Raw genomic sequence first — 23380 nt, forward strand, 5'->3', positions numbered from 1 at the left:
GAATGGTTGTTTGTCTATATGTGCCCTGTGATTGGCTGGTGACCAGTCCAGGGTGTACCTCGCCTCTTGCCCGAAGATAGCTGGGATAGGCTCCAGCACCCCTCCAGCAAATGAACGAATGAATGTTACTCAGTCATCATTTGATGTCAAAGTTTACTATTCCAATACTTTTGGAGCATACTGTATATATATATATATATATATATATATATATATATATATATATTACAGTATATTGCTTGACTATTAAAAAATACCCACTGTGAGAAGATTTCCATTAAAGCAAGAGTTTTGTTTTTGTTTTCATTTGCCTGTGGTGTACCGTGTACTTGCATGGCGGTGCGGTAGTGACGTGGGGCGTCTGGGAGCTGTCCCAGCATCTTTTTTTTTTTTTTTTACTGTGCTGAGGCTGCATGCAGCATCCACACAGCAGCAGCAGCAGCCAATGGCCACGCAGCACAACCCGGATGCTTTCGCCCACAGCAGCAGGACGGTCCGACTGCCTTGTTGGATTGTACCAAGAAGGATCTCCACCTAACATGTCTGCTGGGTAGATGCAGCTTCACATGGAGCCGACAGTGACAGCCTGGGTGTAGAGAGAGGTGTGGAGTGGGGGGAGTGGAGGTGGGGGGAAGGATGGCAAAAATAATAAGGAATCGTGCAGAAATCAGCATAGCTGGCCAGGTAAGAGATGTCTTCTTAGCGTTGGTCTTTTCAGCCATTGACGGTTGGGAATTTGTAGTTAATAGCGGATTATGTGCCGTGAAATAGTTTGAAAAAAGGCTGACTAAAAGGCCATGTTAAGGCAGCGGTCATCCTTATTAGAAAAATGCACACTGCCATCAATCTAACGTTTGACTTTGCTCTTTTAGCTCCTCCATTCAGTCAACTTAATGGCTTCGGACACTTGTTTACATCCACGGGATTTGCCCGCCTTTTGGATTGACTTCCTGTCTCGAGGACGGTAAAAGACGTTCATTGGAATACATCGTAAATACCCGTCAGCCACGCCACACATGAGGGGACACGCATTGCGCCCCTCCGCGGTGCGGCTGTGACTCGGTGGCCGCAGACAGGCCGATGCTGCGCGGCCAGGGCATGCTGAAGAGCCGCTGCTGCGTCCTGCTTGGTGACCTGAGGCTGCTCCTGCTCGGGCCACCGGCGCCGCCTCCGCCTCCGCCGCCGCCTCCGCTCACCCCCATGAGCGGCCACGCCGCGCAGAGCCGCGAGCCGGGCGTCGCCGAGCAGCGAGGAACCCCGCCCGGGGCGGCCGCCACCGTCGGCGCCGGGCCGGCGGAGCGAGCGGTGCCGGGTTGGGTGGACGCTACGGAGCTGTCGGCGGCGTTGCGCGGCTGCAGCAGCTCCTCCGATGACTGCTCGAAGGGCAAACTGGAGGAGAGGTTCTCCCTCACCAGCTACACGGAAAGCGGTTTCAGGACGCCCGTGTGCAGGATCTGTTTCCAGGGACCCGAGCACGTGAGTGAAAAAGCCGAAAGGGATGGTTTGCATGGCTGTTATGGTACACCGGAACAAAAGTCAGGTCGAATCCTCTTGCTCATGGAGGCAGTTTTCATCTCAGTGCAAGGCTGCACCATAATAGAACACTTCCGTTCCCATTTGGTTCACTATGAAGATTACTGGGACAAGAATTAAATACATAAACCACATTGTCCCCAATATATGTCAGTCCTGAATATAAGACAGCCCCTTTCACTATCATTCATTCATTCATTCGCATGTGGTGCTGGAGCCTATCCCAGCTGTCTTCAGGCAAGAGGCGGGGTACACCCTGGATCACACCAATCACAGGGCACATATAGACAAACAACCATTCACACTCACATTCATACCTATGGACAATTTGGAGTCGCCAATTAACCTAGCATGTTTTTGGAATGTGGGAGGAAACCGGAATACCCGGAGAAAACCCACGCATGCACGGGGAGAACATGCAAACTCCACACAGAGATGGCCGAGGGTGGAATTGAACCCTGGTCTCCTAGCTGTGAGGTCTGTGCGCTAACCACTCGTCCACCGTGCAGCCCTTTTCACTATCATTCATTCATTTTCTACCTCTTTTTCCTCACGAAGGTCGCCGGGCGGGGGGCGGGGGTGCTGGAGCCTATCCCAGCTGTTTTCGGGCGAGAGGCGGGGTACACCCTGGACTGGTGGCCAGCCAATCACAGGGCACATATAGACAAACAACCATTCACACTCACATTCATACCTATGAAAAAAAAAGTACATTTTCAAAAAACACAATTGTAGCGAATAAAGACATAACTTTGTGAGCGGAAAATTGTTACATAACAAGAAAAAAAATCAATATTTTACAACAATTGTGGCATTTTTTTAAACGAGAAACAAGAAAAATAGCAACACATAAAATGTCCAAATGTAAGATTCATCCTCATGAGAGAAGACATATTGTGTTTACATTTGTTTGCTAACATTATAATTTCATGGAGAAATGGAGTGCATGGAGAAATACCATAATCTATTTAATTATGTTTGAATTACACCTAAAAAAAAAAAAAACACCTTGCGGTGCAAGCAATTTCGACATTTTGATGATAATGTTACACTACATTAGTCAGATACCGCAAATGAATCAAGAGGCTGTTTGGGAAGTCTGTTAAAAAATTAAATTTTTTTTAAATATTGGACCCTTCCATGCATAATAACATTGCAGCTTTGTAATGAATGTTATTAAACGCAGGCACATTGGCAGTAGCAGGAAGTTTAAGATCACTACGAGTGTCATACCTCAGCGGCTGGTAATGAGGGCGGAAGGGTGGAAGGTAGAACTGTATCATTTCATGGCCGTTGCCTTTTTTAATACCCTACAATCTCTCAACTAATTACTCTCTCCGCAACTCTGTGCATCGTTTCACCTCTGAGCTCTGACTTTTTAATTATTACTGACACGGGGGGTCTAGAGGCTATTTTATACCCCCCAAAAATCTCTCCACGCAGTCAGCACATTTTAACGGGGCATACAAAGTAGTAGTACACGTCGCCCCTTACAGCGTATAATAACACTCGATTTCACGCCATCTTATCCCGAACGCAAGTCCTTGTCTCTGTCTCGGAGCCAAATCTAGATATGGATATGTTGAGGTGTGAACGGGGGTACCGTTTGCAAGGAGAGATAAGTGGAAGGTCTACATGCCTCGGAGTGATAGAGCCAGCGGGCGTATTAGTCATCCTCGCTTCTCCCTTTTCGCTTTAAGGATGTCACATAGAGCAAGGCAGCCTGTATGTGATGTGACAATCCTTCTCCAAACAACACTTCCATGCCCAAGGCTGCCAGACAAAAATGGCGTGAGAGATACAGGACTGTGCAAAAAGTCTTTTTTTGCACAGCATTCCATCGGTTTAAGCGACCCTGTAAGGAACGGATACAGAATGTAATCAGAATTAGAACCACCATCATTCATTCATTTGAGGGTTGCGGGGGTGCTGGAGCCTATCCCAGCTGTCTTCGGGCGAGAGGCGAGGTACACCCTGGAATGGTGGCCAGCCAATCACAGGGAGCATATAGACAAACAACCATTCACACTCACATTCATACCTATGGACAATTTGGAGTCGCTAATTAACCTAGCATGTTTTTGGAATGTGGGAGGAAACCGGAGTACCCGGAGAAAACCCACGCATGCACGGGGAGAACATGCAAACTCCATACGAAGATGGCCTAGGGTGGGGAAAGACAAAATAAGAAGCCAAAAAGTTACCACTTCCACACTAAATAGGAGGAGAACTCATTCATTCATTCATTTTCTACCACTTATCCTCACAAGGGTGCTGGAACCCTCATACACGGGGAGAACATGCAAACTCCACACAGACATAGCCGAGGGTGGAATTGAACTCGGGTCTTCCTTTCTAAAGTTGTAGCCATTTCGAAAATTGTGGGACTCCAGCAAACCACAGTGAGAGCCATTTATCCACAAGTGGTCAAAAAATGGAACACTGGTGAACCTTCCCAGAAATGGCCAGGAACCACTATATTCCATAGTGAACTCGGGGTACACCCTGGACTGGTGGCCAGCCAATCACAGGGCACATATAGACAAACAACCATTCACACTCACATTCATACATTCATACAATTTGGAGTCGCTAATTAACCTAGCATGTTTTTGGAATGTGGGAGGAAACCGGAGTACCCGGAGAAAAACCCACGTATACACGGGGAGAACATGCAAACTCCACACAGAGATGGCCGAGGGTGGAATCGAACCCTGGTCTCCTAGCTGTGAGGTCTGCGCGCTAACCACTCGACCACCGTGCAGCCCGGAACAGATGATAATTTGGCAATTTTTGTTCTGGGAGGGAGGGAATGTTTCTGCTAATAAAGGCGCTTTCCAGGCAACTTTTAGTCGACTAAAAATTTAATTTTGGAATTTTGGAAACTAGAATAATAAAATCAATGTAAATTACAAAAATATTCCTGAAACTAAAGCACATTTTAGACAAAGGGCGACAATTCAAACAATATAAAAAACTGTGTTCCAGGTAATTAGTGTGTGAGTGACGGGAAGAAAACCTCACACAAGTTGTTTTTGACGCCTGAATATAAGACCACCCACTTTCATTAGACTGTTGATTTTTTTCTTCAAGTTATGAAGTATGAATTTCAAATGTGAGAAAAATAAGCCATAATTTTACAAGAATATAGTCGTAATAATACAAGAAAGGTCTTAATTTTAGGAAAAATAATAGTCATAATTCGGGATGTTCGATAATTATCGGTACCGCTACCGATATCAGATTTTTTCCTGATCATGACAACCGAAAAAATGCTGTAGATGTCATATTCCACATATCGACTGATATCAATATCAGCAATTGAGAGTTGGACAAATCGGCATATCGTTTTTTTTTTGTCAAAAAAAACAATAGTCATAATTTTTTTTTTCATCTTATACGATAAATGAGCAGTGAGAAACAATTGTCTTGACAGAATATGATATCAACAACTATACTACTATACTACTAGCTGTTGATATCAACAGCTAGCTTTTTTCCTGCATTGCACACAGTAAGTCCTGGAAGTCATCATCCCTTTTCCTCAAACCTTCAAGCACCGCCCCTCTAAAACAAACCCGGGGTCCCAAATCCAAGCGTCCCTTTTTCCCGCTTCTAAAAATACAGAAGTCAAAAGCAGGCGCCTGCGGTCCGTTCTAAGCAGATCAAATGTTTTCCAGTCTTTACACCTAATTCGCTCTTTGTGTTACAATCTCTCAGACGCAGCTCGACATACAAAGAGGCTAATTTTGAATATAACCCTCTTGTTTTGCACAGAATGAGATAATGAGGATGATGGTTCTTACGTAAGACCACAACAATGGGACGACCGCGTCGCTGCCAGGTTGGATAGACAGAATGATCACAGTCGCTACGCGGCGTTTTTGTTGGTGCTTTTATTTGCCCAACCTTTCTCAGACGTCCTCGTGTGGGAGTCACAATATGGAGGATTTTAATTGAACAATTTAGGGTTTCAGTCCCACATTATGCTTTATATTTTATACGTCGTGCTTGTATTGTTTATGTGTGTAACTCAAGACGTCTTCACACAAAACGCTTCACATGTTTAGCAGCCTGGACACAAACTGGACTCATTCTATAGCAGTATGAGCTGATGTGGACCTGCCATAAATGACTATAGGGGTGTTATTTCATGTCTGGAGGTCTTTAACCATGTTAAACCCCATATTTGGGGGGTTGTAAACAGGTTTTCTATGTTCTAACTACTGTGCAAAAATAGCCAATATATAAAGAAGTACTATAGGGGTGTTATTTCATGTCTGGAGGTCTTTAACCATGTTAAAACCCATATTTGGGGGGGTTGTAAACAGGTTTTCTATGTTCTAACTACTGTATATATATACAACAATGGGACGACCATATATAAAGAAGGACTATAGGGGTGTTATTTCATGTCTGGAGGTCTTTAACCATGTTAAAACCCATATTTGGGGGGGTTGTAAACAGGTTTTCTATGCTCTAGCTACTGTGCAAAAATAGTCAATATATAAAGAAGGACTATAGGGGTGTTATTTCATGTCTGGAGGTCTTTAACTATGTTAAACCCCATATTTGAGGGGGTTGTAAACAGGTTTTCCATGTTCTAACTACTGTGCAAAAATAGTCAATATATAAAGAAGGACTATAGGGGTGTTATTTCATGTCTGGAGGTCTTTAACCATGTTAAAACCCATATTTGAGGGGGTTGTAAACAGGTTTTCTATTCTCTAACTACTGTGCAAAAATAGTCAATATATAAAGAAGGACTATAGGGGTGTTATTTCATGTCTGGAGGTCTTTAACCATGTTAAACCCCATATTTGAGGGGGTTGTAAACAGGTTTTCCATGTTCTAACTACTGTGCAAAAATAGTCAATATATAAAGAAGGACTATAGGGGTGTTATTTCATGTCTGGAGGTCTTTAACCATGTTAAAACCCATATTTGGGGGGTTGTAAACAGGTTTTCTATGTTCTAACTACTGTGCAAAAATAGTCCAATATATAAAGAAGGACTATAGGGGTGTTATTTCATGTCTGGAGGTCTTTAACCATGTCAAAACCCATATTTGGGGGGGTTGTAAACAGGTTTTCTATTCTCTAACTACTGTGCAAAAATAGTCAATATATAAAGAAGGACTATAGGGGTGTTATTTCATGTCTGGAGGTCTTTAACCATGTTAAACCCCATATTTGGGGGGGTTGTAAACAGGTTTTCTATTCTCTAACTACTGTGCAAAAATAGTCAATATATAAAGAAGGACTATAGGGGTGTTATTTCATGTCTGGAGGTCTTTAACCATGTTAAACCCCATATTTGGGGGGTTGTAAACAGGTTTTCTATGCTCTAGCTACTGTGCAAAAATAGTCAATATATAAAGAAGGACTATAGGGGTGTTATTTCATGTCTGGAGGTCTTTAACCATGTTAAAACCCATATTTGGGGGGGTTGTAAACAGGTTTTCTATGCTCTAGCTACTGTGCAAAAATAGTCAATATATAAAGAAGGACTCCTACTACCGAAATAAACGATAAATGAGACATTACCGTATATTATTCTTGAAGAATAAAGATTAATTAACTATTTGAAACATTTATACTACACTGTGAAGTCATCCCTCATTTATCACTGTTAATCAAATTTTTTGCAAATAGAGTTCCTTATTTAAGGATCTTCTAAATGTGTTTTTTTTGCAACATTATTAGAGTCCTCTAGACATGACATAACACCCCTATAGTCACCTTTACACTCATATTGTTCAATATAGTAGACACAATTAGAGAAAATAAGGCATGGCGGTCGAGTGATTAGCGCGCAGACCTCACAGCTAGGACACCAGGGTTCAATTCCACCCTCGGCCATCTCTGTGTGGAGTTTGCATGTTCTCCCCGTGCATGCGTGGGTTTTCTCCGGGTACTCCGGTTTCCTCCCACATTCCAAAAACATGCTAGGTTAATTAGCGACTCCAAATTGTCCATAGGTATGAATGTGAGTGTGAATGGTTGTTTGTCTATATGTGCCCTGTGATTGGCTGGCCACCAGTCCAGGGTGTACCCCGCCTCTCGCCCGAAGAGAGAGCTGGGATAGGCTCCAGCACTGGAGTTGCTGAATGTGGATGAGTGGTTAGTGTGCAGGCCACACAGCTAGGAGACCCGAGTTCGATTCCGCCCTCGGCCATCTCTGTATGGAGTTTGCATGTTCTCCCCGTGCATGCGTGTCTTTTTTCCAAAGACTCCAGTTTCCTCCCACCTTCAAAAAACATGCTGGGATAGGCTCCAGCATCCCCGCGACCCTTGTGAGGATAAGCGGTAGAAAATGAATGAATGAATGAAAAAATATCGCCCATCTCTTTCTGAGCAGCAAAATTTGATTAGCCTAATTTAGAACTCTCATAGCTGAATTAGCGATCGTTTCCTTTTGCACAATACAGCATTAAAAAACAACAACAAAAAGTTATGTCCAAAACTATGTTTACTTTCCATAATTGCGCCAGTGCCTGTCAATGTACGGTTCTATGGTTGTAATCATCCTTTTCCTTTTATCATCCTTTCCTGTCACTTGTGGAGTTAATCCTCGAGAATGACACTCACTGAGCCGTAGCGCTATATGCCGAAATCTGGCAAGATTTGTTACGGATGACAACGTTTCAACTTTGTGTGACTTTCGAGGCATCTCTTTTGAATTAAGGTCATGTGACTATGGAGAAAACACTTTTTGTATCAAATCATATAGATTTAAAAAAAAGGCTCAGGCTTAGACTAAAACCAACGCTGCTGTAGAAAACAAGGAGTTCTAACATGTTCTAGTAATGACTTAAATGTCTCACAGCGCATGCTAACTAGTGTCGCAGCTGCTCCGGTCCCCATCACAGCATCATCAGGCGTTTAGCTTGGGGTCACTCGAAACTGCTGCACTGTTTTCACACCCCGATGCCCTCAAAGTCAACATTCAGCACAATCTCAGCCATAATTGCAAGTAAATACATAAAAAGTTAGAAAATCATGTAAAAAGCTAAACTGGTTGATAGAAAATGAATGCGGTAGGGCAGGGGTCTCAAACTCAATTTACCTGGGGGCCACTGGGGCTCGGGTCTGGGCGAGGCTGGTCCGCATCAGGTTCCCCCCCCCCCAAAAAATACACATTTATTAAAAACTGAAAAATATACAAATATTTCAGTGCTTTGGTTCCGATTTTCTACAATAAAAGCTCTGATAAAACATTCCACTGTTCTCAAAATTTTTTTTTATTTTTCTGCGCAAAATAAGATGAAAAATAAATAAACAAATCAAGAATAAAGAAAATCAATCAATTAGTAATAAATAAATATAATAATAATAATAAAACGTCAATTTCAAGAAACCACATATAGTTGGTGGGTAGACAAATTATTTTTTTTCAGATTAAAATGAACAAAGCATTATTAGAGCCCTGTAGACATGACAAATAGTCACATTTATACTTTTTTTTATTTACAACATATTGCGCAACTGCAGGGTCTTGAGACACATGCTAACTCGCAAACTAGAGAGCTAGCGACCTAAACGGTAGCCTCCAAGTTATTTCCTTTAAACTTAAATAGCCAAAAACTTACCACTTCCACACGGATAGGGAGGATAACTATTAACAGTTATTTAACCTTTAACATGAACATTAATAAAAACGTAATATTTTTTTCTGGGTACATGATACCATACAGCATCCATATCAAACTTTAAACTTTCATATCAAGGCGGGGGGCCTCAAAGTAGTGTCCTGCGGGCCACATTTGGCCCGCGGGCCGCATGTTTGAGACCCCATGCGGTAGGGAATCTAAAAGTGCCATTTGGAGCTCATGCGTCCATCTCGTCTTCTTGACCTCAAGAGTCCCCCGCTTTCCTCGCTAAATGGTAACACCGCTAATGCACTTGCACTTGTCTGCAGCACAATAAAAAGCCTCGAGGGGAACGAGTTAGTGTCATTCTTCCTATAAGGCTCCGCGCGATGCTTCCTGCATGCTTATGGAGGACGGCCGCTCTGCCATTTTGTTCCCAGAGGAAAGAAAAATTCAGCTCATCTTGATCCAGCCACTATTTCTCTGAGCTCATTTTAACATCAATAGATCCCCCCCCCCCCCCCCGTGTCATACCTCTTAAATTAATCTCCTGGGAAATAGGCTTCCTCCTGTCTCAGCTCACTTAAAATGCTTCATTTTATTCCTCGAGTAATCATCACTTGAGACACAAAATGAAATTTGATTGGCTTATGAGACTCGCTGCATAATGTCGCCTATTTGCTTTCTGTGAACATGCGGTATTGAACCCGCTGAAATTCACTGCTTTGGTTTTGACTGTCTTGAGTTTTTGTTGGACTTAGATTCAAATATTTCTCACCCAGGCAGAAGAAACGGCGAGTGGATGAGCTTGTGGGCGCTCAAAAGGAAACGGTATCAGCTTGAGTCTTGGTCCTAGTGCTAGACACGCAATACCAGCACAGAAAGCATTCTAGTTCTTCCAGAATCTGCACCTATTCAGCTGTACTTCTTTGGATTTTGTGCTTCCTGTGAAAACGGTCTGTTTTAATGTATTAATCGTCCATGCGTGGGTTTTCTCCGGGTACTCCGGTTTCCTCCCACATTCCAAAAACATGCTAGGTTAATTAGCGACTCCAAATTGTCCATAGGTATGAATGTGAGTGTGAATGGTTGTTTGTCTATATGTGCCCTGTGAAAACCTGTTTAAGATCTTCTAAATGTGTTTTTTTGCAACATTATTAGAGTCCTCTAAACATGACGTAACACCCCTATAGTCACCTTTACACTCGTATTGTTCAATATAGTAGACACAATAAGAGAAAATAAGGCATATAATGGGGCTGCACGGCGGTCAAGTGATTAGTGCGCAGACCTCACAGCTAGGACACAAGGGTTCAATTCCACCCTCGGGCATCTCTGTGTGGAGTTTGCATGTTCTCCCCGTGCATGCGTGGGTTTTCTCCGGGTACTCCGGTTTCCTCCCACATTCCAAAAACATGCTAGGTTAATTAGCGACTCCAAATTGTGCATAGGTATGAATGTGAGTGTGAATGGTTGTTTGTCTATATGTGCCCTGTGATTGGCTGGCCACCAGTCCAGGGTGTGTCCCGCCTCTTGCCGGAAGACAGCTGGGATAGGCTCCAGCACCCCTGTGACCCTCGTGAGGATAAGTGGTTTGAAAATGAATGAATGAATGAGCTCTCCTCCTATTTTGTGTGGAAGTGGTAACTTTGTTATGTTCTCCCCGTGCATGCGTGTTTTTTTTTCGGGTGTACCTGGACTGGTGTACCCAGCTGGGATAGGCTCCAGCACCCCCGCGACCCTCGTGAGGATAAGCGGTAGAAAATGAATAATTGAATGAATAATTGAATAAATTATTATCATTATTATTAAATAAATAATAATAATAATATAATAATAACAACAACAATAATAACATTATCATTATTGTTATTATATTTTTTTATATTTTTGTATATTTTCAAGTGGGCCCTGAGTTGGTAAAATTTGGGAACCCCTGACTTATATAATTCACCTGAAAGAGGAATAGAGTCGTTGTATTCATGACATGATATAAAGTATTGTATTGAGTAATTATACCTTTTGTCCCTTGAACTTGTTGAATATGGCGATATTATAATAATAAATGCCTCTACTATAAATAATAAATACATGTAATAATAAAGCCCCATAAATAATAAATGACTTTGACTTGCCTGTTTTTCCAGATGTCTGTTGTGGTCCCGGTGCTCATAAAAAAGAAATGCTTGTGGCCAGAGTGCGATTGCCCTTTTGAAAAATCATTCACTTTCTGTGGCAGTGAGTTTATTATGCTGCAGTTTCCCCTCTCCAAAAGTTAATGGAGTGCACTTGGAATGATCCCAGGCGCTTAAGTCATGCCAGTAGCTATTGCTAATTTAGTATCGTGCCGTTATTTACATCAGCAGTGAGCACACGGGGCGAGAAAATGCGGCCAAGTGAGGTGTTTTGCCAATAATGCGGCACATAAAACGGTCCGGCGTACAGTAGGCTACATTGTTCTATTTTTTTTTGTGCTGTTTGATCAACAAAAGGACATTTAGTTATCACTTTCTACGCGTGTGGGCTGTAATGCCGCCACGTTTGTTATCGGATGCTCTTGCTCGCTCTCCAGCCTGGCTTTTCAGCTCTTGGCGGCAATCGGGACAGTCACACGGCGAGCGTGTTGAGTCCCTCTGGACACGTCACAAGTGTTCTGATGGGCCTTGCCAATACACGCCCACCCGGGCCATCTGTAGCCGGGCCTTTTCTCCTTCCCCCGCCTACCCTCTTTTTCCCGTTCCCGGATATCAGCACGGCATTGATGTGGAGACAGATTGTTTTTTTCCATTTCTCTTTAATATGTCTGATCTTATGTTTGAATAAATCAGACAGGGCAGCTTTGGCTAATGTGGCTTTTTGAGTCAGGCTTCCATCTAGTTGTTTTCCATGTGTGGCTAAAACGACGGAGTAGAACCTCTAATATCAAACACAGGCTGGATTGTTGTGATTTACAAATATCATACAAGAATACAAGGATGGAGAGTCTTGAACCAGTCATGATGTGCTATACATATCACTATATTGATACTTACTATGGTACCCATTATGTCATTGGATGCTCATATCACCTCGTACTTCGTTACATGACAAAAAAAAAACTTAAACTATATTAGGAAAGCAGGAAGTGAACAAATCAAAAATAAAATAAAAACAAAAAAAACGTTAAACTATATTAGGAAAGCAGGAAGTGAACAAATAAAAAAAACTTAAACTATATTAGGAAAGCAGGAAGTGAACAAATCAAAAATAAAATAAAAACAAAAAAACAGTTGAACTATATTAGGAAAGCAGGAAGTGAACAAATCAATAATAAAATAAAAACAAAAAACGTTAAACTATATTAGGAAAGCAGGAAGGGAACAAATCAAAAATAAAATAAAAAAAACTTAAACTATATTAGGAAAGCAGGAAGTGAACAAATCAAAAATAAAATAAAAACAAAAAAAACATTAAACTATATTATGAAAGCAGGAAGTGAACAAATAAAAAATAAAATAATTTAAAAAACTTAAACTATATTAGGAAAGCAGGAAGTGAACAAATCAAAAATAAAATAAAAACAAAAAAAACGTTAAACTATATTATGAAAGCAGGAAGTGAACAAATCAAAAATAAAATAAAAACAAAAAAAACGTTAAACTATATTAGGAAAGCAGGAAGTGAACAAATCAAAAATAAAATAATTAAAAAAAAACTTAAACTATATTAGGAAAGCAGGAAGTGAACAAATCAAAAATAAAATTAAAAAAAAAACGTTAAACTATATTATGAAAGCAGGAAGTGAACAAATGTAACAGTTACTGATTGTAAAAGTACCAGACTGAGGGGTTAGGATTTAATAAGCTTTGCTTCTTCCTACTCCTTTTGGACATGTGGAACTGGGAACTGATTATGTGATGCATTCAATTGTAATCTGATGCATGTTCAAATGAAATTAAACCATTACCATTACAATCATTTTCCAATAGGACATAATGAAAAAAGTGAAAAATGAAGATGTTTCTATCATGAAATCATTTTTGTGCGGTCCTAAATATAATACTAAATATTATACAAGTGATTATTCCTAACCAAAATGGCAAAATTGGCATAAAATGGGTCATTTTTGACCCACTTATGGAAGAGTGTAGGGTCCAGTCACTCGTGCATCTAAGGGTTAAGCACAGAATGAATGCAGACTCACCATTGGGAAACTAAACGAAACTCAAATGTATAGTATATTATTTTTCCAATAAAAAAAGTGCCCGTTTTCAAAATTGATATGCATTTTCAGAAAATGTTATTTGGCCACACTCACATGCCGTTTCATACAGTTTTATCATAATTTCTTTTGTTGTATACCGCAGTATGAGTTCATTTATACATTACTTAACTTAACCAGAAAATATTAGCAGAATTAAATAGCAGGTTAAGCCCGGCATTGAAACGCTGCAAGGATTATGGGATTTATTTATTTGTTGTTCATAACAGTTATGCAATGTCTGTACAAAGGTCAGCAGTCCATGTGTGCTGGTTTTAAACATCCTGGTGTTACAGATATCAATCATGATATTAATGTAATGGGTTAATATAATGAATTATATGCATGGAGAAATCACATTAATAATTGGGGATATGGCATTCATTACAATGTCAGCCATGTAGCACTACTTGCTAGATGTATGGTTCTTTGTCTGATTAAATCTAAACGCCTCATATGTTTTTTTTTTTCTCTGAAAATATGGTTTTCAGCAGGATTCACAAAAAAAATGAGCTCCTGCAGGCAGAGTGATGCCGGATGAATGTCAAATTATGAATAATCTAGTATAGTTCTCTGTAGAGTCACCTCTTGTCATGGTTGAATGTGCCTAATTTGCATCAGCATCAAAGATAATCACAGAGAAATTATGGAAAATGTGGCAAAACTTTTAAAAATTGTTCAGGTGCGGAAAATTACGAAAAATAACTTCCATGGCCAGGAGGTAAATATAGTACGAAAGCATGTATTGGATTAGATGGTCTACAAATGTCTTATGGGGAAAGGTTGTGCAGTTTTCTTGTCAAACATAATAAGATTTATGATTCAACATGAAGGATCTGAGGGTGCTTTCATTTCGAATCCTTTTCCCGAAGCCCATCTGTGTGCTTTTTTTTTTTTCCCCAAAAAAAAACCTCTTGAAGCTTTTTCATGTAATAGCATTTAAGATGCAGCCTTTTTAGTAACGCTTTGCTGTACAAATTTACCAATCTACGACTGCTGGCGGCCGATCTCTTTTATGGAACTCGGGACATTAGGACAGCAGGATTTTTTTTTTTGATTTTTTTTTTAGAATTTTGTTATGTTGTGAATAGCAGAGGCTTTTTAGTTGCGAAAAAATTAACCAGACTATGGTTCCACAAAAGCAACAGCAGAAACAGCTTGGAAAACAGCAAGCAAACAATCGTACCATACAGTATTGCGTCCAAAATTGGCCTGCGCTTACCTTGACCCTGATGGACACCACCATGCGCCGCAGTAAACATCTCTACCACAGCAGACAGGGCATCTCAACCCACCTCGCAGGAGGTCATTGTCTATAACAGTATAACAACATAACGTCACTTTCCAAAGAATACTTTGCTAAATTCATCACACAGCAACTTAACACTCAAAAGACACACTTGAAAATATAACAAACATGTACAAATATGAGTTTAAAATGAAAATCCAACATTTTAAAGTTTTCTAATAAGGCATTGTCTGAGCAACACATTCATTAAAGGTACTGCAATGACGTCAGCCTCCCTCTGGGCTTTGGGTTTCGGGTCCTCTGGCGGACTAAGGCAGCATTGCGGCGCCATGTGCTCCTCCAATGAAATGTTTTCTCAAACTAAATGCATTATGGGAAAACTTTGAGTTTGTAAGACGACACCATGACTCAGACTGTCATATATCCGAAAACATGCTAGGTTAATTAGCGAATTCCAAATTGTCCATAGGTATAAATGTGAGTGGGAATGGCTGTTGACTAAAATTAAAATTAAAATTAAAATTAAAATTAAAATTAAAATTAAAATTAAAATTAAAATTAAAATTAAAATTAAAATTAAAATTAAAATTAAAATTAAAATTAAAATTAAAATTAAAATTAAAATTAAAATTTTTAAAATAAAGTAAAAAAAAAACGCGACTCCAAATTGTCCATAGGTATGAATGTGAATGGGATAGGCTCCAGCACCCCTGTGACCCTCGTGAGGATAAGCGGTAGAAAATGAATGAATGAATGAATTGCTTATCGCCCAACAAAGTTGATGCCCTGACATTCTTTTACTAATAAAAATGTCAGTCATTACTTTTGCACTGAGCAATTCCTCTTCTTTCCTACAGGGGGAGCTTCTGAGCCCATGTCGGTGCAGTGGCTCGGTTCGCTGCACCCACCAGCCCTGCCTCATCAAGTGGATCAGTGAGAGAGGATCCTGGGCCTGTGAGCTCTGCTATTACAAGTACCAGGTCATAGCTATAAGCACAAAGAACCCCTTACAGGTGAGAATGGCATAGCGACAGCATTACGATAATGTAACAGTTGTGAATTATTATTATTATTATTTTTCCCTTATATTTTCCCTTATATTCGTCTCGTTCCTTGTAGAGTTGCTAAATGACCCGAAATAGAATGTTTGTGTCGGTGGAAGTGTCTGACAGTGTTGGACGGATCCGATTTACACTTAAAAAAGGATAGCAGATTTTTCTCCCAGACTGCTAGCGTCTACATGATGAAACATTTGTGAGCGCAGCACAGAACCCGAAGCACCTTCCGATAGAACGCTGCCATAAGAGTGGGAGGTTGAATGGCTGAATGAGTCTATTTAGATCAATTCCATGTCCAAGTGCTTGTTCAAAGCCATGCATGTAAACGAGAAATTGCAGTTCCCTTAGAAATGATGACTTTAAAATGAAATATTTTTATAACGATGCTTCTTACGTTCACCTCATGATGACTTTAGGTACAACTTTAGGTATTTGAGGTACACACAAGGGTATAAATATATTGATTCATGCTATTTTTTTTGTGCACCTAATGTTGTGGCCAGCGTGTGTAGCAATGATTATTATTATTATTATATTTTGTCACATTCATACTGTTTATAATCTGTATAATCTGCAATAGCCATACTATAGTCATTCTTATCCCTGTATATATCCACAGTATATCATAGTCGGGCTGCATGGCGGTCTAGTGGTTAGCGCGCAGACCTCACAGCTAGGAGACCAGGGTTCAATTCCACCCCTGGGTTTTCGCCCACATTCCAAAAACATGCTAGGTTAATTAGCGACTCCAAATTGTCCATAGGTATGAATGTGAGTGTGAATGGTTGTTTGTCTATATGTGCCCTGTGATTGGCTGGCCACCAGTCCAGGGTGTACCCCGAGTTCACTATGGAATAGTGGTTGCTGGCCATTTCTGGGAAGGTTCACCAGTGTTCCATTTTTTTTTAAACGGCTCTCACTATAGTTTGCTGGAGTCCCACAATTTTAGAAATGGCTACAACTTTAGAAAGGAGACCCGAGTTCAATTCCACCCTCGGTCATCTCTGTGTGGAGTTTGCATGTTCTCCCCCCGTGCATGCGTGGGTTTTCTCCGGGTACTCCGGTTTCCTCCCACATTCCAAAAACATGCTAGGTTAATTAGCGACTCCAAATTGTCAATAGGTATGAATGTGAGTGAGAATATAGCATCAGTTATCACCCTTATATCCATTTGCTTAGACAATAGAAAGTGTTTGAATGTGCTGAAGAAGGAAGGTTCCCGTGACCCTGATCAGAGCCCCCCCCCCCCCCTCCCCCCGGTCCTGAAGGTGCCTGAATGCACCAACAGCAACCCTCATGTTAATCCTGCAAGAATGTGTCAAGATAAGAACCAATAAAACAATAAAAGTAATTACTCTCACATATACAATACACACATAGACAAACAAATACAGCTCGTGCAACTGTCCCCCCCCCCTTAGAGTTGCACGACCATGTAGTAGGGACCCCCGAAAAGAGTAATATTCTGGGTATGTGGTTTCACTCTCCTCGCTGCGAGTAACTTTGAATATTGTTGTCTGTCTCTTCAGTATTTTTGTATTTAAGTGTTTTTAAAAGTGTCACAGGAGTTTGAACCTGACACTAATCTAATCTAATCTAATCTAATGACAATTTACCATGTGTGTTTTTATGCAGTGGCAGGCCATCTCGCTCACCGTGATCGAGAAGGTGCAGATCGCAGCGGCCATCTTGGGCTCTCTCTTCCTGATGGCCAGCATCTCCTGGTTGGTGTGGTCCTCGTTCAGCCCGTCGGCACGCTGGCAGCGGCAAGACCTGCTGTTCCAGATCTGCTACGGCATGTACGGCTTCATGGACGTCGTCTGCATAGGTGGGCTACTCGATTTCATAACGACACAAAGAGAGTCAAGCAAATGCACCTTATTGACGATAATAAAAATAAAGCTAGTATGTCATATTGGAATTTATACTAGTAAAAACATAAAGTACACCTGCATAGTGTAATGCAATCCAATACAAGAGCTGTATTATAAATGATGCCTTTACAAATATAGTAATTTGGGTATGCTGGAGCCTATCCCAGCTGACTTTGGGCGAGAGGCGGGGCACACCCCGGATACATATACAGTACATACACAGGGAGAACATACAAACTTCACACAGAGATGATTCCAAGCCAGGTCTTCACGATCTCCTGACTGAGTGGCTAACATGCTAACCACTTGTCCACCATGCGGCCCTGTATTAGAACCCTGACATTGAAAATAATAACGCCAATATAAAGAAGATTCTACACAAACATTTTATGGGGTTTGACTTGGTCACAATTTGTGTAAATTTTTCTTTTAAAATTAATGTAATTATTAAAAGGGAATAATTAAGAAAATCATCAATACAAAGCAAACAAAACTGGACATAAGAAGGCTGCAACTAATAACCAATTAATCAGTTATAAACCAATTAATTTAACACATTAACACCAAATAACACATTCCCAAGACCTCATTTCCAACATTTTATGGCTGAAATTTGAGATTTGGAGATGCTGCGTTTCATCCTAGAAGCTTCACACACAGCCGCATACGACCCTAGTACACGTTGCGTACTGTGTATTCAAGTGAAACTCAGTACAATATATGTAATACTGTGAAATTCCACATTTTGGTTACTGCAATATTACATCTTGTTACTGCATAGGTTATTTTTTTTATGTACATATTTTACACTTATTTTGAACAGCACCTGCCACTTTTATATTTATATTGTTATTCCTTGTTTTATTTTTATCCTTTTCTTTATTCTTATTTTTTATTTTCTATAAAATGCACCGTGGAGTTGCACTCAAATTTCATTGTATGCAATACAATGACAATAAATCTATACATCTATTGTGATCTAGGGATCATATACATTTGTAACTTGGATTTTTTTTTCCCCATCCCTCATCTGACAGAAATTAATTTTATTTAAATATTTTTAAAAAAATATGTTTTTTTTTGCAATATTTTAATATATTTTAATAAATAATATATTTCAATAAATGTGTTAAAATATTTAAAATGTAAATATTTGTAATGCGGTAGCATTCTACACAACTTTAAAGACATAATGTTAAATGAATGGACTGAGCATTATTATTATTATTATTATTATTATACTGGCATAACATTTGCTACTTTTCTTGTATTGGAAGTGAATAAAAAAGATGCTTAAATTGAACCCAAATTTGATCAAAATGCTAAACTCGTCTTCAAAGCCACTGAGCTCAGTTTCATCACATGCATTTAAATAGTTTTCACACTAATAATAATTAAAAAAAAAAACCGTCTGTGACACTTTGAGGCCAACTTAGCCAACCCTCGTGCCCTCGTTGAAGGACTGATGGAGCGGAGAAGTCATCTTCTCAGTGTGAGAAGTGATGAAAGTGAAATTTGCGGCATCCGTTTTTAAGCTTGACATCCTCCTGGGTGGTAAGAACGTTCCGTTGGATGACATCGTTTTATGAAAACTGCGGGAAGAAGCGGGATAGCAGGGTTGATTGTCTCCGCTTGGGTCACAATTGGCTGCGTAAATTATAGACATTAACTCGTCACCTGGTAACGTCAAAAAGCGAGTGTGGGAGTGCCGTTTTTTTTTATTATTCTTCAATAAGTAATGTGGAAAAAAAGAGATGATTGCTGCAGTTATTAAGCTTTGAGTTCATTCCAAAGGTTACTGCAGCAAACCTGCCTTTACAACACTAATAATACTCAGCTTTGATTGACATACAGCAATATAACTAGAACAATATACTTTGATTGTGATTGTATTTAGCAACATTCTCAAAGGTGCTGCTAGTATTCCGTTAAATAATGTAACCAAGCATGCAAAATGTCAATCAAACTGGCTTCTCTCTTTTTTTTTTTTTAAATCACAACGGAACCATTCCTCCCCGACGATCGGGATGAAAAAGAAAATGTCATGAAACGTCTTTCTGCATTTATCAGGAAATGACCTGCAAGCTTTAAAAAAAAAAAAAAAAACAGCACATGACATGAGAAAAATCCCTACGACCTCATTGGAGCGATTGTAACCCAGGCCAAGCTGAAACTCTACGTCAAACCCCTGATGTCACTTCCTGTTCATCCCTCATTCAGATCCTCCAGCACTGGATCGTTATTTATTTATGTCTTACTGACTCTTATTATGTGGTCTATATCAAGTAATATGAGTATAAAGATGACTATAGGGGTGTTATTTCATGTCTAGAGGGCTCTAATGTTACAAAATGTCAAAGGATATAATAAAATGTATTAATATAAAATATATATATATATATATTATTTGATCCCACACAAAATTATTCTGTATAATATTTGTTTCCATTTTAAACAATTAATTAAAAAAAACTTTTGCTGAATGCTTTGAATGGGAAAAAATAGTGCAATTTGGTGAACAAATACAAAAATAAAAAGATAATAAAGCCAGTAGACCAACTTGAAATATTAGTTTTTGTGGGATAAAATAAAAATATATAGTAAAAAATATATTTTATATATTATATATATATATTAAAAATATATAATATATCAAATATATTAAAATATATATTAAATCAAATAAAAATATATATTAAAATATATTATATATATTAATAATATTATATATGTAATATTGCAAAATATATTTTAATATATATTTTTGATAAAAATTTATATTTAAAAAATATTATATATACATATATATAAATACTATTATATGTATGTAATATATTATAGAATATGTTTTGAAATACATATTTATACATAATATTTATATAAAATATATATTTAAAAAATATATATATTAATAATATTATATGTATGTAATATATTATAAAATATATATTTTTTATATTTTTTTTTGATCCCACAAAAGCTAATATTTCAAGTCGGCTTACTGGCTATATATTATATTATAAAATATTATATATATATATATATATATTAAAAATATATAATTTTTTATACTTTTTTTTATAAAATATTATATATATAATATGTAGCCAGTAGGCCGACTTGAAGTATTAGCTTTTGTGGGATATAATATATTTTATAAAAATATGTATTTTTTATGTTTTTCAGTGTTTTTCATTTTGTCACATGTAGCGCTGCCATTATAGGGGGAAAAAAAATCAAATGAATATTGTCTGTTAAATACCATCTACTGTATATTAATTCCACACAAACTGAAAACTGAAAGGCACACAATGTCCCCGGCGTCTCTTAAGGGTCGTGCATGAGGAGCCAACGTTCAGTTCCGTGTTTTTGTAAGCAGCTTTGTTGACGCCGGCGTGCAGGTTAAATGGCTTATTTACAGCAAAATGTGGACTCTAAGCTTCTGTTGCTACACATCGATTCTGGTCTCTCAATAGTGAGCTGAAAGAACTCCAATCAATAAGTAATTTCAAAGGGTGCGAAAAGAGATTACTGGACAACAACCAGAAACACAAATGATTTAGCACCGCTAACCTCAGTCCGAGAATACAAAATGTGCCATGTCAACGTTTCTTTAGTGGAGGAATCTTTGAGAAGATAGCTAAACTCACCGATAACATAATGAACGCTATGTTTTCTAATCGATACTCTGACCTCTACAGCGCTCATCGTCCACGAGGGACCTTCCGTGTTCCGCATCTTCCACCGATGGCAGGCTGTGAACCAGCAGTGGAAGGTCCTCAACTATGACAAGTCCATGGACAACGTTGACCTGAAGGACGTGGCGGTGGACAGGACTCATCAGAGCAACCAGGCATACCAGACTGGACTCGGAGTCTCCACGTCCACATCCTCGCTAATGGTGGTCGCTTCCACGGCTGCCGGTTCCACGCCGGCGACCGTAGTGGCGGCCGGCGGAGGACTCGGGATGCAGCACTTGAACCCGGATGGAGGAGGCGCGGGGGGCGACCCGCACTGCCCGTATAATATACTGCACCTCCTCAGCCACCTGAGGCCGTCGGAGCCCCGCGGTCAAGCCAGCAGCAACACACGAGAGCTGGTCATGAGAGTCACAACCGTATGAGGAGTCAGATGTGGCCTTATCTCTCATATCGGCACTGTAGGGGGGGGGGGGGGTTTAATGGGGGGGCAAAATTCTGCAAGCAGCTGAACTGCAACTGGACTGATTCTGTCTTCTTATTTGTTACATAAATGCATCATCGCTGTCCTTCCATGGATTGAATAAAAGTCGAAATTGGTTAATTTGCACAGCTTCTTGGAAAATACTTCTTTGGGTATTTTTTTTGGAGTACTTTGAAGCATATTTTATGAAAATAACGAATACATGCCAAAGAAAACTACTGGCCACTTATTGGAGGATAATAATAAAAAAAGTGGCACATGCCAGCCACGCCCACTTTATACTGTTTGACAACAATATCGGCGTTAATGGTGCCATTCAGATTCAAGCGTTACTTCCTGCTCCGAACATATAAGCCACACCCACTTAACGCACACACACACAAAGTATTTGGTTGGTTATTACTGGCTGGACGCTACAATACCGCTTCTCTCAACAAGAGGGAGCCAGACATAATTCTTACGTAACTTTTAGTGTTAAGTTGCTGTATGATGATTTTAGTATTCTTTGTAAGATGACACCAAGTAATGGCCTCCTGCCATTTCCGATGAGTTGATAAACTTGTGAGCTTTCTCATAGCTCATAAAAAAAAATGCAGGGGTGTCCAAAGTGTGGCCCAGGGGCCAGTTGCAGCCCCTTTTTTAATTGGCCCTCGACACATTCTAAAATACAACTATACCACAAGATAAACCAGTTATTTACATAAAAAATAACAAATTATTTACAAGTATAACCTTAACACCTTGAAATAGTTACAATTTTCACGCCCAATTGCAGGCCCAATTCTTATAAAAAGGCACTTCTGCCACCTTGTGGACACTTTTCTGGCTTACAACTGCACGTTATAATTCCATAACATGTCAAAATATTATGAGAATTAAATAATATTACGAGAAAAAATAACGCAAAGCTTTTCAGTGTTAAGTTCCTGTATGATGATTTTAGCATTCTTTGTAAGATGACCCTAAGTCAGACTCAGTTATATTGAGCTTTCTCATAGCTCATGATTGACTGTATAAAATGCAAGGGTGTCCAAAGTGCGGCCCGGGGGCCATTTACAACCCTTTTTTTTTTTTTTTAAAAATTGGCCCTTGACACATTATAAAATACAACTATATGACAAGATAAGGCAATTATTTACATAACTGCAGCTTCTATGGGAAAAGTTGCTTGCTGAATTCTTATAAAAAGGCACTTCTGCCACACTGTGTCAAAATATTATCAGAATGAAGTCATAATATTACGAGAAAAAATAACGCAAAGCTTTTCAGTGTTAAGTTCCTGTATGATGATTTTAGCATTCTTTGTAAGATGACACTCAGATGTCAGATTGTTATATTGAGCTTTCGCAAAGCTCATGATTGGCCGTATAAAATGCAAGGGTGTCCAAAGTGCGGCCCGGGGGCCATTTACAACCCTTTAAAAAAAAAATTGGCCCTTGACACATTATAAAATACAACTATATGACAAGATAAGGCAATTATTTACATAACTGCAGCTTCTATGGGAAAAATTGCTTGCCGAATTCTTATAAAAAGACACTTCTGCCACACTGTGGCCATTATAATTCCATGAAAATAAAGTCAAAAAATTCTGAGAATGAAGTCATAATATTACGAGAAAAAATCTACACAATTAAATATTTGTAATGCAAA

The 23380-nt window shown here is 39.3% G+C and overlaps 1 protein-coding gene across 1 annotated transcript; it reads left to right on the top strand.

Moving 5' to 3' along the window:
• The first annotated feature begins 603 nt into the window (after window positions 1-603).
• marchf4b (membrane associated ring-CH-type finger 4b) lies at window positions 604-21697 on the top strand. Its single transcript, XM_058082801.1, has 5 exons — window positions 604-684; window positions 873-1476; window positions 15471-15626; window positions 17307-17499; window positions 21247-21697. The coding sequence occupies exons 2-5, from the start codon at window positions 1081-1083 to the stop codon at window positions 21666-21668; spliced, it is 1167 nt and encodes a 388-aa protein (XP_057938784.1). The 5' UTR covers window positions 604-684; window positions 873-1080; the 3' UTR covers window positions 21669-21697.
• The last annotated feature ends 1683 nt before the right edge of the window (window positions 21698-23380 follow it).

The sequence above is a fragment of the Doryrhamphus excisus genome, chromosome 9 (assembly GCF_030265055.1).
Source record: "Doryrhamphus excisus isolate RoL2022-K1 chromosome 9, RoL_Dexc_1.0, whole genome shotgun sequence".
NCBI classification, from domain to species: Eukaryota; Metazoa; Chordata; class Actinopteri; order Syngnathiformes; family Syngnathidae; genus Doryrhamphus; species Doryrhamphus excisus.

Excerpts from the sequence above, each read along its gene's own strand:
- marchf4b (XM_058082801.1), top strand. The coding sequence starts at position 1,081 with ATGCTGCGCGGCCAGGGCATGCTGAAGAGCCGCTGCTGCGTCCTGCTT. Across the intron at positions 15,627-17,306 it reads GCACAAAGAACCCCTTACAG|TGGCAGGCCATCTCGCTCAC; the intron begins GTGAGAATGGCA and ends GTTTTTATGCAG. Across the intron at positions 17,500-21,246 it reads CATGGACGTCGTCTGCATAG|CGCTCATCGTCCACGAGGGA; the intron begins GTGGGCTACTCG and ends TGACCTCTACAG.